General features: G+C 43.8%; 1 protein-coding gene across 4 annotated transcripts in view; it reads left to right on the forward strand.

Moving 5' to 3' along the window:
* Nucleotides 1–14594, forward strand: part of PRKG1 (protein kinase cGMP-dependent 1) — a 1240511-nt gene that overhangs the window by 884461 nt on the left and 341456 nt on the right. For all 4 annotated transcript variants that reach the window (XM_027049866.2, XM_027049865.2, XM_027049867.2 and 1 more), the window contains exon 5: nucleotides 4138–4201. In XM_027049866.2, coding sequence (XP_026905667.1) covers nucleotides 4138–4201 — 64 coding nt within the window. The remainder of the gene's footprint in view (nucleotides 1–4137; nucleotides 4202–14594) is intronic.

Raw genomic sequence — 14594 nt, forward strand, 5'->3', positions numbered from 1 at the left:
CTGTATAAAATTCTATATTCTGTAAGTGTTTCAATTTCATTGACACATGGCTGTAATAAAATTCTTTGTACTTGGGTTTTCTCTCCCCTCTGTTAGTTGTTCCTTTCAAACAGTAGATTGGCAGAAATAAAAGCATTGAGACAAATTCAGAATGTGGGACATCCAATAAGACAGTTGTCCAATCTCTTCCAAAGTTAATGCCATGGGGGAAGGTGGGAGAGGGGTGTTGTAAAATGAGAGACTAGAGGTAAAGGTACAGAACAGCCAAGAGAAATTGATGTGCAGAATTTTACTGGATCCTGGTTTAAGAGGAAAAAAAAATAGTAAAGACATTTTTGAACATAGGTAATGTTTTAATATGAAACAGATACTAGATGTTATTACAGAAGTGATGTTCATTTTCTTATGTATGATAATGGTACTATACTTAGTTAGACACACGTTCTCATTTTTTGGATATGTACGCTGCAGGTGAGGGACTGGGGTGAAGTTTCATGGTATCTGCAACTATGAAATGTTTCCTCGAAAATGATCTATGAGCCTATTTATAGACACAAAGAAAAATGGGTGAACTGAAGGTACATAAAGATAGCACAAGTGTTAAGAGTGGCAAATCTAGGTGGTGGGGATACAGGTGATTCTTGAACTATTCTTTCAGTCTTTCAATTTGTTTAACTTTTTTCATGATAAAAAGGTAGTTAATAAATCAAATATTATTAATATTATTCATATCCATATCACTATCAAAAAGACTATAGAACTGTTTTGAAAGTTGCATGAGGCATTTTCTAATAATGTGACTGTAAACCATACCAGCCAGTGGATAAGTGATGAGCTCCACGTAATTTAGAGGGGGATTTTCCAACTTCTGTCACTTATGTTGGGTGGTGCCACCTCAGGCCAACTCTCAAGGGCACAGTTGTCAAATCTGTAAAAGCGGTGACAATAACAATGGTGATTTCAGAAGGTGGTTGTAAAACAAAACTTTATGTTCTCTATAAAATGCTTACCCCAGTGCCTGGCCAATAGGAGGGACTCAAATCTTGTCTTGTATTATTGTCTTTGCAAATTGCAAATTCCAAGTCCTTACTTGATTCCATTAGAAAAACCAATGGCAGAGCTTTACAGGCATTAAATCATCTCTATTACATTACATTCAAACACATTCTGTAACTTCAGGCCTATTGTAAGTCCTTAGGGGAATCAGCAGTCTTAATAGATGTGTAAGAATTACTTGTAATTAGCATGAAGATTGTTATAATAAATTATTTTTCACTTAAAATATTCTTCTCTACTGTTGAAGCATTTTCTGGAAGTTTGTCCTTATAATTATTTTGCCTTCAGTTTTCTAAATCATAAACAACTTCATCTTGAATTTTATGTGCAAATTAGTAGAGTCTACATGAATGTCTTTTGATGTTTGGGGGAAATTTAACCAACATATTTCATGGGTAGAATTCCAAATTATGAATATCCTCAATTGTTTTGTTCTTGGTGTTGAAGCTCTTGGTGAACCAATAATTCTTAGAAAGGAAATTAATCCTATGAGAGGCGATGCCTGGGTGGCTCACTTGGTTAAACATCTGACTCTTGATTTCAGCTCAGGTCATGATCTCATGATTCGTGGGTTCGAGCCTCATGTTGGGCTCCTCACTGTTAGCACACGTGCTCTCTCTCTCTTACTCTCTCTCAAAATAAATAAATTTAAAAATATATTGTTTGTAATGATAAAGGTCTTAGGATTTTAAAGATAGCTACAGAAGTATATTCAAAGCAATTTATTAAAGTGAAGCCATTTGGTTTTTTGTCAGTTGCTCTCCATTTGGTTAAATTTAGAAGTTCCCCAGTTGTTACCATTTTTTCACAATGTTTCTTCTTAAAAATCAGCCTTAATCTTTATTGGTAACAAATGCCACTGAATGCTTTGAGACATTTAAAATTGTCAAAGATTAGGATAAGCATACAACAGAATATTATTAAGACGAGAAAGAAGGAAGTTCACATTTGCAACATGGCTGGACCTTGAAGGCCTTAACGCTAAGTGAAACAAGGCCAGACCGAAAAAGACAAATACTGTATGCTATCACGTGTATGTGGAATCGAAGTAAAAAGTCAAGGTCATAGAAACATTGGGTCTTAACGTGGGTGCAGGGGGCTGGAGGGTGGAGGAGACAGGAAGATGCTGGTTAAAATGATACAAACTTTCAGGTACAGCTTAGGATGAATAAGGTCTATATCTAACATATCACATGGTGATGATGAGGGGTAACACCGTGAAATGTGCTAATGGAGTAAAACTGCAAATATTTTCCACCAAAAAAAAAAAAAATACGTGCGGTAACACGCATGTTAATTACCTAGATGGGATGAGCCCTTTCACGATGTGTACATGTATCAGGATGTACACTTTAAATATCTCATTCTATTTGTCATTTATACCTCAGAGCTGAAAAAAAAGCACAGTTGTAAAAGGTATTTAAAGTGCCCTTCCTACCATTTAATGTTTATGTTTTTGCTTAATGTATTATGTCATCAAGCACATACTAATTTTTTTTTTCTTGTGGACACGAACTCTCCAGAACATGGAATTATTATGGTATGGATTGGCATGGACATAGCATATAGTTCAGATAAAGTGGAGCATAGAAGAGACTACAGGCTTGTCTAAGGAAGGGAGCCAATTATAATATAAGGAAAACTCGCTTGTAGTTTGTGGTTCACACTAATACCACTGGGATAGAAGCATTCTGATCACCCTTCCATCTTAGGAGATGCTGAGAGATAGCTCATTAAAAGAACAAGGAAGGGGTAGATTTTTCCACCTGCATCACTCATGGAAATAGTTTCCTCTGTCTTCCTCTGTTTCTGTGAGAAGTTCCATCCAGCTGCTGAAATAGACTGCCTTCTGGAAATTAAAACCCACACGGCTAAGACCATAGCAGTAAATCTGGTGGAACAGATGGGCCTGGGTGAATCGTTCTACCTCTGAATAAAGACCTTGGGATGTTGTCAGTAGGCTTTACACTAAATAATAGGAATCAGAGGACACATGAACGGTATGCTCTGATTTCTTTCATTGTATTGTTCTAATCAAGCCTGAATTATTTGCTAAGTCAAATATCAGATACACAAATGTAGATGCACTCATTATAGCCTTCTATTTAAGCATTGAAGTATGATTATATGAGACTTGAGTTCTGTATCCCAGTTAGGCTTTACAGTGGAGTTTCAAGAATGACATGTTGATGGGTGTGTTTATTTCTTTTGAAGTCATTATTATTTCACATATAAAAGACCTTTTGTTGGTCTGTGCATTTAGCATCGCTCCGTATTTTCCTTTGCTGGTCATTGGGTGGAAAAATTAGAGAAGGAGGAGGTAAGGGAAACTAATATTTTCCTGGCCTACTGAGTCTGGCTTTTTTTCTCCACGTCTGATCTGCTCCTTATCATTGTCCCAGGATGCCTTCACACATCCCTGCTTTCATAACTTTGCTCTACATGCACTAACGTGTCGTTGTTTGTAAATGATGGAAAATACAGGAGTTGAATAAGACAGATAAGCTGTTCTTATTTTTGTGGAATTTTAATTCTCGCAGGGAGAATACCCCAGAACAAATCCCTGATTAAATATCTAATGACTGCTAGAGCAGGGGATAAAGAAGCTCTCAGGGGGAGAACCTGACCTGGCTGGAGGGGGTTGGGGAGAAAGCAAGCTTCCAAGGTTGTTGAATGAATGCTTGCAGGTGTGAGTGTATCATCATTCAAGCTGTGTCCTAAAGAATGAGTAGAGGTGTCCTGTAGAAGGGAGTGTGCGTCAGTGTGTGCGTGCGTGTGTGTACGTACAGAGGGACCTAGAGAGGAATCTGGTGAGAGAAGACTGGTAAAGAAGAAACTGTTTTTTCCCCCGTTATAGCCGAGGCATCTATAATTATAAGTGGGCTTTAACCTCGGCTCTGGCCCGCTTCTGTGTTCTCCCTGGTACAACATGCCTTTTCCCTGTCGGTCATCAAGTCACGCTCGCGTCCGTGCTTTCGTCTTCATCCGCAGGTTCTTGGTCGTGAAACGTTTGCTGTTGCACGTTGCTGTTTGGTTGGTGGAAGGAAGTTGCTTCAGCATCTTCTCTGTTTGCTTTTGCAGTGTCCCAACGTTCCAGAGCCTTCCTGAAGAGATCCTCAGTAAGCTTGCTGATGTCCTCGAAGAGGTAATTGTTTTTAAGCCCTTGAACTTTGTGGTTGGGACATAGCCCAGCACAGCAGCGTGATGATGGGTCACCCACGGCAGAGAGACCCTGAAAGAGCTTTCAGCCCTGGGGTGAGCAGTGTACGTGCCATTGAATAAAAGCCAGCTCAGCACACCTGTCATTTATACGCAGTTAGAAAGGTGCAAATCGACTTAGCGACTGAGGGAGGAAAACCCCATTGTGGCAAATAGGATGTTTCCTTTGACTTCCAAGAATGGGAGATGGCGAATTTCTCTCTTCTTTCAGTCCGTGTAAAGCAAGATTTCAGTAGCTACCCCTCAGAAGCTTCAGATGAGCAAATTTACAACAGGTATATGTTTTATTAGCATATGAGTATGTATGCACCAATGCAAAAATGTCGCTAATATTCGTATTCTCTGAAGCTGTGAAGCCCAGGGAATGGTACAACAGGGCCCACTAGGTTTGCAGCATCCTGACTGGCCAGGGAAGGATAGGGTGTCTGCAGAGACAGCGAAGGAGGCGTACCGGAGCGCCCATGCAGGAGCGCAGGGTGATGGGGGTGAGAGGAGCTGGGGGACACCTGCTCTGGTATCTTCTGCTTCCCCAGGGATCCCGAAAGCAGGGTCACCGGCTGAGGATGAAGAACGGGCGGAGGTATGGGAGGTTCGGGGACAGAGGAGGAGGCAGGACAGACGTGGAGGCGTGGATGAGCTGGGAAAACACAGTGTGACCGCCAGGTGCCCTGCCACCCCACTTGACGTTAGCCATCCCAAATCTAAATTAAACAGGCGGGGAAGAGTTGATCGAAGACTTGTGACGGGGGGCACAGATCAGGCTCAACCCTCCTGGAACAGGAGGTGGCAGATTTTTAAGTACTGGGCTGAGCTAGTGGAGAATAAGGGAGGGGGAGGGAAAAGTCCTCCTGGGGTAGGAGGCCGGCCAGTGTGATGAGGTCCTTGGAGTCGGCCCATCGTCCCTTCCAGAAGCCGGGCTCCCGCCCTCCCACAGACACGCGGGTGGGTACTGGGCCAAGAACAAGGAGGGGTGAGGAGAGAATATGGAGCTGAGGTGCAGGTTCAGAAAGGACGGTGGCTCTGGCCCCGGGATGTGGCCAGCGTGAGGATGGGAGGTGTGTGCGGAGGAGCGGGGCCAGCTGGAGATGGTGGCATCGGGGGGTGTGAGTCTCAGGAGCGCTGAGCAATTGTCAGAGTTGTGCGCGAGCAGGGGTGACTTGGAAAGATGCCGAACATGGTTTTCTCTCCGGGCGCCACCCCCACCCCCGCCCATCCCGGCCCTTCAAGGATCCCTAGAAGCCCAGAGGTTCCTCTACACGAATTCTAGCTCCTGGCCTATGGGAAAGAGCCCGCCTACGATGCGCTGGTCTCCCTCACCTCCTGTGAAGGAAAGCAAAAGTCACATTGGGTAACCAGGTTCAAGTGGACGGAATTCACAAGAAAAAAACAGGGGTTGTGCTGCTCCCTGAACGCCCTGACCCCTGTGCCTGTAGCCTCTTGGGATGCAAAACCGCTCTCCCTGGCCCTTTTGGTTTTTCCTTTCCTCGCTGAATACACGCAGAAGAGCTCTCTGATGCCCTTTTCTCTTTTTCACCAAAGCAAACTAAAAGTACAGACTTGACTAGTCCCAATCAAGCCCTGCAAAAAAATCCTTTAATCACGTTCTTTCTTTGCCACAGCTGTGGGAGGATTTGTATGCTCTGCAAGACAATGGCGAGAGCTCTGTAACCATTCTGACCGAAGAAAGATTTTCGCCCTTTAGGTCAGATTTCCTAATCGGCAGGTGCCTTAATGGGCGTTTGGATGGTGTGAGCCACAGTGCATCCTATAGGGATGCTGCGGGGGAAGGGACACGCGTGCATTTGTTTTGAGGCAAGGCGCCCACGTATTTGTTTTGAGGACACGAAAGTGAAGTAAACAGACAAAATGCAAAGTAGACCTATGAATAGACCACGCGGTGCGCGGAAGTATTCGACTCAAGTTGCATAAACAAGTATAGTGAGACATTAGACGCAATTATGGATCAGATAGAGTGAGCAAGTTGGGAAGAACAAAAGCAACGGTAATGTCCCATCACGTTAATGGGAATGTGCTTGCATAGCAATGGAGCTGTCTTTCTTTCTGCAAGTGTCCGTAAGATGAAAGAAGGCCAGATCCTCCTGAAAGGACAGCGGTATTATTGTAGCGTTCAACAAAGAAGTGGCAGCCTTGTTTGTTGGGCAGATATTTGGGGAGCACCTGCCCCGTGTCAGGAATTGCTGTGGCTCTGGGGATCTGGGGCTGTGCTCCGGTAACGTTAAGTTCCAGCGGAGGCGACAGACGAGGCGAATGGTGCTGGGGATGAGGCCGCTCGATATGGGGTTGCTGTAGGAGGACCTCCCTGGGGAGGTGAGGTTCATGCTGATGTCCAAATCCAGATAGGAGATGCCCTGCATGCCGGGCAGAGCTAGGAGCAGACACAGGTCCTAAAGCAGAGGAAGCTTCTTCTTCCCCTTGAGGAACAGAAGGAAGGTTTATAGCAGGCTGACATGGGGCTGGAGGAAATCAGGCAAGGCCTGTTGACAGTGGCTTTGCGGGCACGATGAGAACTTTGGTTTTTATTCTGAGCACGATGGGGAGACGTGGAGGGTTGGAAGCCGTGAAGGGGCACGTTCTGAGTTGTGTTTTAATCACCTCTGGCTGGCTGGTGGGTGAAGGGGGGTTTGAGTGGATCAGACTGCCATCAGCCCAGTGAGGCTGGGCGTCCCTGTGCGCGCGTACTTTCTGGCTCTTATTCCTTCTAGTCACTGTGAAACAATATTTCCAGTGTAAGGGGACAAAAAGAGTTCAAGAACGGGGACAGGGGACACAGGGGCAGAGAGAGAGATAAATGTGTCACAGATGGAAAGAGGAATGAAGTGGTTCAGGAGGGTCCGTGTGACTAAAGGACACGCAGGGGACACTTGGAGCATCCTCTCCTACAGGTGTAAAAGAAGCCTCTGTCAGAGCCATTTCTGCCACTGGCCCCCAGCTCCCCCGCCCCTCAGTAATTTCTAGTGCGGACGCATATAGCCGCTTTTGTGTTCGTCCCTGTGAGATTCTATAACAGGAACTAGTACCCTTACTCTTTTTTTTTTTTTTTTAGTTCATTTATTTTGAGAGAGAGAGAGAGCTCAAGTGGGGGAGCCACAGAGAGAGAAGGAGAGAGAGAATCCCAAGCAGGCTCCATGATGTCAGCACAGATGCCAGTGCGGGGGGGGGGGGGGTTCTCATGAACCGAGAGATCATGACATGAGCCGAAATCAAGAGTCAGATGCTTAACCTACTGAGATGCCCATGCGCCCCCTAATACTCTTTTTCTAGGTATGGCAATTTAGTGACCCTTGCTTTTTTGTCTTTATATCATAGAGTAGAAAGATTTCCTTTGCATATTGAATCTCCCTTGCCTCTTTAGGGACATACAAAAGTTCTCTCTAGTTCCTTTCAGGAGTTGCGTGTAGGCGTAAGTTCTTGTCAGAAGACCTATCCGATGAAGCACCCTGATCCCAACCTTTTCCCAGGCTGGGTTCTGCAAAGACATGTTGAAATAATCTGTGTGACTTTCTCATTGTTCAGCTTCATTATCAGTGTGGTATGCTTTTCCACGTCTGACTCCAACCAAGTCTTTCTACATATCAGAGAAGATTTCAGGTGCTCCCAGTTTGGTTTGCTAGAGAAGCCATTTTATTGTTGGTAAAATACATCAGAAGAGGCGTTTTTGGTGCGTGTAGTGAATAGCAACCTCAAACTTCAGAAACTGATTTCATTGGCCTCCATCCCATCCCTTTTATCAAAGCAAAAAGTGTCTATTTGAATTAATTAGTCAAGTGTTATGATCTATTCTGAGACTCTAGAAAACACCCAGGGGTAAAGGAAGAGAAGTGTGAAATTATAAGATAAGGTGTAATTTCTTCTTTATTACTATAACAATGAATGACACACACTTCCTTTTTCCTTCACATACACATGATTAGTCTTTGTGATGAATTACATTTTTCAAATGGATGGGGCAATTCCTAGCTAATCCCCAACTGAGAAATAGTTCGCTTCAATGCTTACCTATCCAAGCACAGTGGGCAATAAACCCATATCTGACGTTCGTTCAAATATCAGGACTGTGGTGACATCTTTAAGGATATTGGCACACAAAAACATTTTCCGATAGAGAAGACGAGTAAGAATTAACCTGAAAGCCTATCGCAAAGCGTGTTCAAAAATTTGAGGAAGAGTTATGTTTTTGCCCTCACGGGCAAAACAGTTGAGACCTCAGGGAAAATTACTTCATGGAAAATGCCAGATTGAAGACCAAATTAAGCCAACAAGTTTACTTTTCACCGCTTGGCATAGCATATTTTCCCTTTATGTGAATAGAAGTGGGGCATGGGTGCTATATTTAAATCCCTTGATTTTTAAATGGAAAATAAAGCATACCAAAACCACTTCTTTGCATTTATTGGAATCTGTTTCATGTCCAATTTGCTCATTAAAACATTGGATTTGTTCATCTTAGAATTAAAAATCCTCTTTGCTACATCAGCTTTGTAAAGCTCTTCACCTCTGGGTCAGCAACCTCACACGATTGCATCTTGGACACGCTTGAGCCTGAATAATGCCCGTTCTGCTCTGTGTCCCTAGATGGTCCATTGGTTTTTTTATTTTGTTTTGTTGTTGGTGTTTATACCATCGTGGTCCTGACAAACTCTTAAGATAAGTAATATTCCTCGGACTTCTTGAATTAGGGAAAAGATGAGAAAGTAAAAATGGGGGAAAAAAAGGCAAGGAGAGAACGTTTTTCAGATCCCCCATTACTTGATAATATAGTAGGAGGCAAATACCAGATTATACCATCCAGAGAATATCGCTGGAGAAAGAGGCGAATGTACCAGATGCACTCCTTCTCGCTTCAAGGTCCAGCAGGTGTGAGTAAGTATGTCACTGTTCCTCGGTGGTACCCTGTCACGTTGAGGTCTTCCCAAATCCCTCTGCATTCTCTACAGTTGTTAGTAATGCAGGGGAAAGTTCTACATTTGATTGAGTTATTGGAACGTTCTGTAAAGCTCTCTTTTTTCCACTCTAAACAGGCCTGGAGTCTTCAGGAAAGAAACTGATGGAGCAGACAGGAACATTATTAGTTCTTTGGAAATCTGTTGTTTGGATTAAACTTTTTCTTCCCTTCCTTCAGGCCTGGCTCTTGCTATTCAAAGCCAAGCTGGAGGGAATTCAAAGACCTGTTCTTTCGCAATTGCTTTGGGATAAAGGGCTCTGAATATGAAGATTAGACTGGTTCTTTCTGGTTTCTTTTGGGTCATCCTTTCTATGAGGCAAATAACTGCTTTTGAAGGGGGATGGTGTGGGAAGTGTGTGTGCTTGGTGGCAGGACATAGAGATGAGAAAGTAAAGACAAAACTCTGTTTAATATTAACTTCTTCATGTTTTTTTGTTTTTTAAAGCTTATTTATTTCGAGGCAACAGGCAGAGAGAGAGAATCCCAAGCAGGCTCTGCTCTCAGCCCAGAGCCCGATGTGGGGCTCAATTCCACAATGGTGAGATTATGACCTGAGTCAAATCAAGAATTAGATGCTTAACTGACTGACCCACCCAGGCGCTCCTACATCTTATTCTATTATAGAAGTATATATGGAATGGAAGAACATATTCGCAAATCACATGTGATAAGAGATTTGTGTTATTCAGTGTTCTCTAGAGAAGCAGAACCAATGGGATGAATATATATACAAAGATTTGTTTTAAGGGATTCGCTCATGTGATCATGGAGTCTGCCAAGTTCAAATTCTACAGAATGGGCTCGCAGGCTGGAGACGAGAAGTTCAAGTCCAAAGGCCATCTGCTGGCAGAATTCCTTCTTGGCAGGGAGGTCAGTCTCTGTTCTGTTAAGATCGTCAGTTGATTGGATGAGACCCACCCAATGATAAAGGGGAAATCTGCTCCACTCACAGTCTACTAATTTAAATATTAATTTTATCCACAAAAATACCCTCAGTGAAAAATCCAAAATACTGTTTGAGCAAAGACCTGGATACTGAGGGCCAAGCCAAGTGGACAAATTCACCATCACAGGACTTGTATCTAATATATATCAAGAACACTTACAACTCAATAATAAACACATACGGTTCAATTTTAGAGGTAGCACGTGACTTGAGTAGACATCTCCCCAAAGAAGAGATGCACAGAAGGCCACTAAGCACATGTAAAGAGTTTCAATGTTAATAGTCACTAGGGACATGAAAATCAAAGCCATGAAGGTGTACCATTTCACACCCACTTGGATGGCTGGAATTAAAAAGACAGATGATAACAAATGTGGATGTGAAGAAATTAAAACTCTAAAATGTCACTGGTGTGGTTGTAAAATCCCATGGCTTCTTTGAAAGTCAGGCAACTCCTTGACATAGCAGACACAGGGTTACCATGTGATGCATATGTTCTGTTACTGGGTATTTTCCAAGAGAATCGAAAAAAGACATCCAGGGGCACCTGAGTGGCTCGGTCAGTTAAGCATCTGACTCTTGACTTCAGCTCAGGTCATGATCTCACTGTCCTTGAGTTCAAGCCCTGTGTTATGCTCTGTGCTGACAGAGTGGAACCGGCTTGGAATCCTCTCTCCTCCTCCCTCTCTGTCTTCCCCCGCTATTTCAAAAATAAGTAAACTTAAAAAAAAAAAAAAAGAAAGAAAATAGATGTCCACACAAAAGATTGTAAATGAATGTCCATGGCAGTATTATTCCTAATAGCCTAGAAGTAGAAACCTAATAAGTAAATCAAATGTGCTGTGCTCATACAGTGCAATATTATTCGGCTATAAAATGCCATACATCGAATGAGTCTATTGAAACGAAATGCCCAGAATAGGCAGGTCTGTAGAGCTAGAACCCAGGAGGTTGAGGGGCATGGGGAGTGATTAATGAGCATGGGTGTCTTTTAAAGGTGATGAAAATATTTTGAAATTAGATCTTGGTGATAGTTGCACGAGTATCTATACTGAAAACCGTGGAATTGTGGACTTTAAATGGTTGAATTTTATAATCTGTGAATTCTATCTTAAAGCTTTCGGAGAAATGTAAAAGAAGAAAGAATGGAAGGATAGGACGGTAAAGAGGTGGTGGAATATGAGCAATATTGCGGGAGACGATGTAAGGAAACAATTGAAGGAACTTAGAAATTTGTCCTGGAGAAGACTTTGGGGTTGAGAGTATTGGATTGTTTTCTAAGTAGACTATATTGTCTGTGTTGGGGATGGGATGCTTAGTCTCTAAAAACAGTGAGACTTTAGCAACCTAGTTAACCCATTATTCATCAATGTCTCATTTACGAATGGGGATGGCATCCGTTTCTGCCTCTCGTAGCATTGCCGTGGTCTTACGCTGGATGATGAATGTAAACTCATTAAACGTAAACACGCCATCTTGGATGCTGGTCCAAACACGCCATATTGGATGCTGGTCAGCAGTGCTTACCAACGAATCCACGCGTAGAAAACACATGTCTTGCACACATGGCAGGCACACGCACGAGACTGTTCATGGCTGTCGGGTGTGTGGGCTGTCCCGAGTCCTACTCGTGTCTCCATCTGGAAGGCTGAGAAGGCATCGGTGGTGTCTGGGGTCACCTGCGGTTGTTACAACCCCAGGTGAGGGTGGCAGGCGGCTGTTGTCGGCCTCCCGTGGTTAGAAGCAGGGATGATACGAAGCATCCTCCGTTGCACAGGACAGTGCTTCAACAAGTATCCAGCCCCAAATGTCAGTAGTACAGACACAGAAATTCTGCTGCAAACCGCAGGTATGATGCACTTGGGAAAGTCTGCTAAATGTGTGAAGGAAATAAAATCGGGTGATACGGTAGAGAGTACCAGGGATGGACGGTTTGGAGAGTTATCTCGGAAGAGGTGGCCTTCGGGTTGACCGGCGTGCACATGGTGTGGATGGCAAAATACAGTACAAAATGTGAAGGATTAGCGGATAGAATACATATTTGGAAGGCTGCAGTGCATGAAGACATTTAGTCGGGATGTCGTGGACACTTACGCGTTGATTGGATGCTGGGACGATATCGCGTGTGCAACTTTGGCCTAATGGCGTTTCTGTATAATGACATTCTCAGCGAGCTTTCTGTGAGCTAACACAAACAGCAGACATCCTGTCTACTTAATGATGCGAACGCAGGGCTAGCCTGGGTCTTCTGTTAAATACCAGCCCAGGTAAATCCTATTCAGGCATTCCCAACTTCTGGCTGGGGAACCGGGGCTCGGGCAACACAGCTAGGTAAACGAGGAGGAATTTTAACCCACTCTGGCACTACAATCAGCATCTTTCACCACTGTACTGCATTAGATTTTGAAAATTTGTGGATTAAATGAATAAGAAAACCCTCACCCCCACTCTTTCTTATAAATAGGAGATGCTTTCTTCTAAAAATGTTTTCTTGTATTTTTTTTTTTCTGGGCGAAATTAGTTTTCTCCCAGTCCGCATTTAATTTGCGATGACAGGAATCTATTTTCTGCTAGCCCCAAACTCTGAAGGCATTTCTAGTCATTTTCTCACCAGAATATGTATGCTTTCCTGCTCCATGCTGCTTGTAATTCATTAAAATGTATGTTCTCTGCAAATAGGAAACCAATCGGTAATAAATCAGCTTTCTAGAAAACATTCAGAGAAAGTGCTTGAAATGGTTGCTGCATAAGAATATACAGACCTGCTTGGTACTGGTGATTTGCTGCCTTTTATGGGGCTTGTAAACAAACGGTGAATTTCTGTGAGACTGTAAATTAGTGGCTTCCCTTTAGCATGAGGATGACATTCCATTTACAAAATGCCATTTGATAGTATTGGCGTCGATCATAATGAGCCCTGGATTCTTTTTACAGAGCGTAGTGATAAACACCGGGTCTGAATTAGACCAACCGCTCTGATTATAAGAGACTAGGAGCCAAGATCTTCAATTTCTGTTCTCCCTCCCTCCCTCCCTCTCTCTTTCTCTTTCTGTCTCCCCCCCCCCCCCTCTCTTGCCCTCTTCCCTTCCTTCCTTCATCTGAGATGTGTTCATAGCTGACAAAAAACTCGTTCAGGGACTTATACACAGTCGGCGTCCAAGACCTAAATCGATGAAGGACAAGAAGCCCACTTGTGCTTACAACATGCTAGTAAAAAGCAAAAGATAAGAGAGAAAAACAGTTGGACTTTCCGTTTTCGTCACCAAACACAGAGCTCATCTGTGATGGAGTCATCAGTCAACTTGGAGAGGATGGTGGAGTGGCCCTTCGGTCCCAGGTCTCCCCAGACCTTCGGCTACCTGAGCCCTAGGAACCCGGAAGAAGGCAGCGCACCATCCCCTGCAGAGAAGGAATCTGCATTTAGGAAGGAATCTGCAGAGAAGGAATCTGCCATTTAGGGGCCAGTGCCTGCAGGCTGTTTCCTGGTAGATAAGCCTCTGAACCGGGGCAGGCAGTGTGTCTGAGGCGTGAACGTTTATCAGTTGTCAGTCAGTAGGAACGAGGAGGAGGAGGAGACCGTGGCCAGCCAGAGCTTCAGGGGAGCGAGGACCCTTCTCTGAGTCTTAGGCCCCATGTGTTCCCTTACTTGTTACGGGATGCCATCAGTGAGCGTCTCTTAGCTCTCAGGTAGGACCTACCCTTCTTTTTTTATTACACCTAAAAATTATTATTTTAATAAAGTAACGTGGTTCGTCTTCTAAATAGAGCTGCAGTGCACCATCACTGTGCGATTCTCTGCTTTGTACGATGCTGGGCAGGTCGCTTTACGCTTCCAAGAATCGTTAATCACTGTGGGCCTGAGAGCAGTGGGCTATTCCAGTTACCTGACTCTGCTTTCTCCTCTGGTTTGTGGTTCCCTTGCTCTCTTTCTCAGCATATGACTTCAAAGTCACATGCTTGTTCCTAGACTGATGGGAACTTGGCCATTTCCCAATTGTCCAGAAGTACCTTAAGGGTAGGATGTGTCTGGACGGCTATCCTATTTCCAGCAGAGCAAGGATTTGCACCAGAATTCTCCCCGGCACTTACTACATAACCAATATTTGTCGAATGAATAGTCTGAATAGGGTTTCAGTAAATATGTGCTACATGAGTGGGGAAACACAGCTGTTTGATTTTACATTTAGATGCTTTCAGCGCAACCAGAATGTAAACTTGTCCAGGATGTGGGACACGCATTGTGCAAGGCAGGAGTCCTGGAGCATTATTGGATGACACACAATCGAAGGGGCTGGTAGAGGATTCCCTAGGACCCAAAGTCAAGGTGGAAGACAGAGGTGGAGGGAGCCGAAGGCTAGAGGGTCACGGGAAAGGAATTCCTTAATCACTCTCTCCTCCACCTTACCCATC

This window comes from Acinonyx jubatus, chromosome D2 (genome assembly GCF_027475565.1).
Source record: "Acinonyx jubatus isolate Ajub_Pintada_27869175 chromosome D2, VMU_Ajub_asm_v1.0, whole genome shotgun sequence".
Lineage (NCBI taxonomy): Eukaryota > Metazoa > Chordata > Mammalia > Carnivora > Felidae > Acinonyx > Acinonyx jubatus.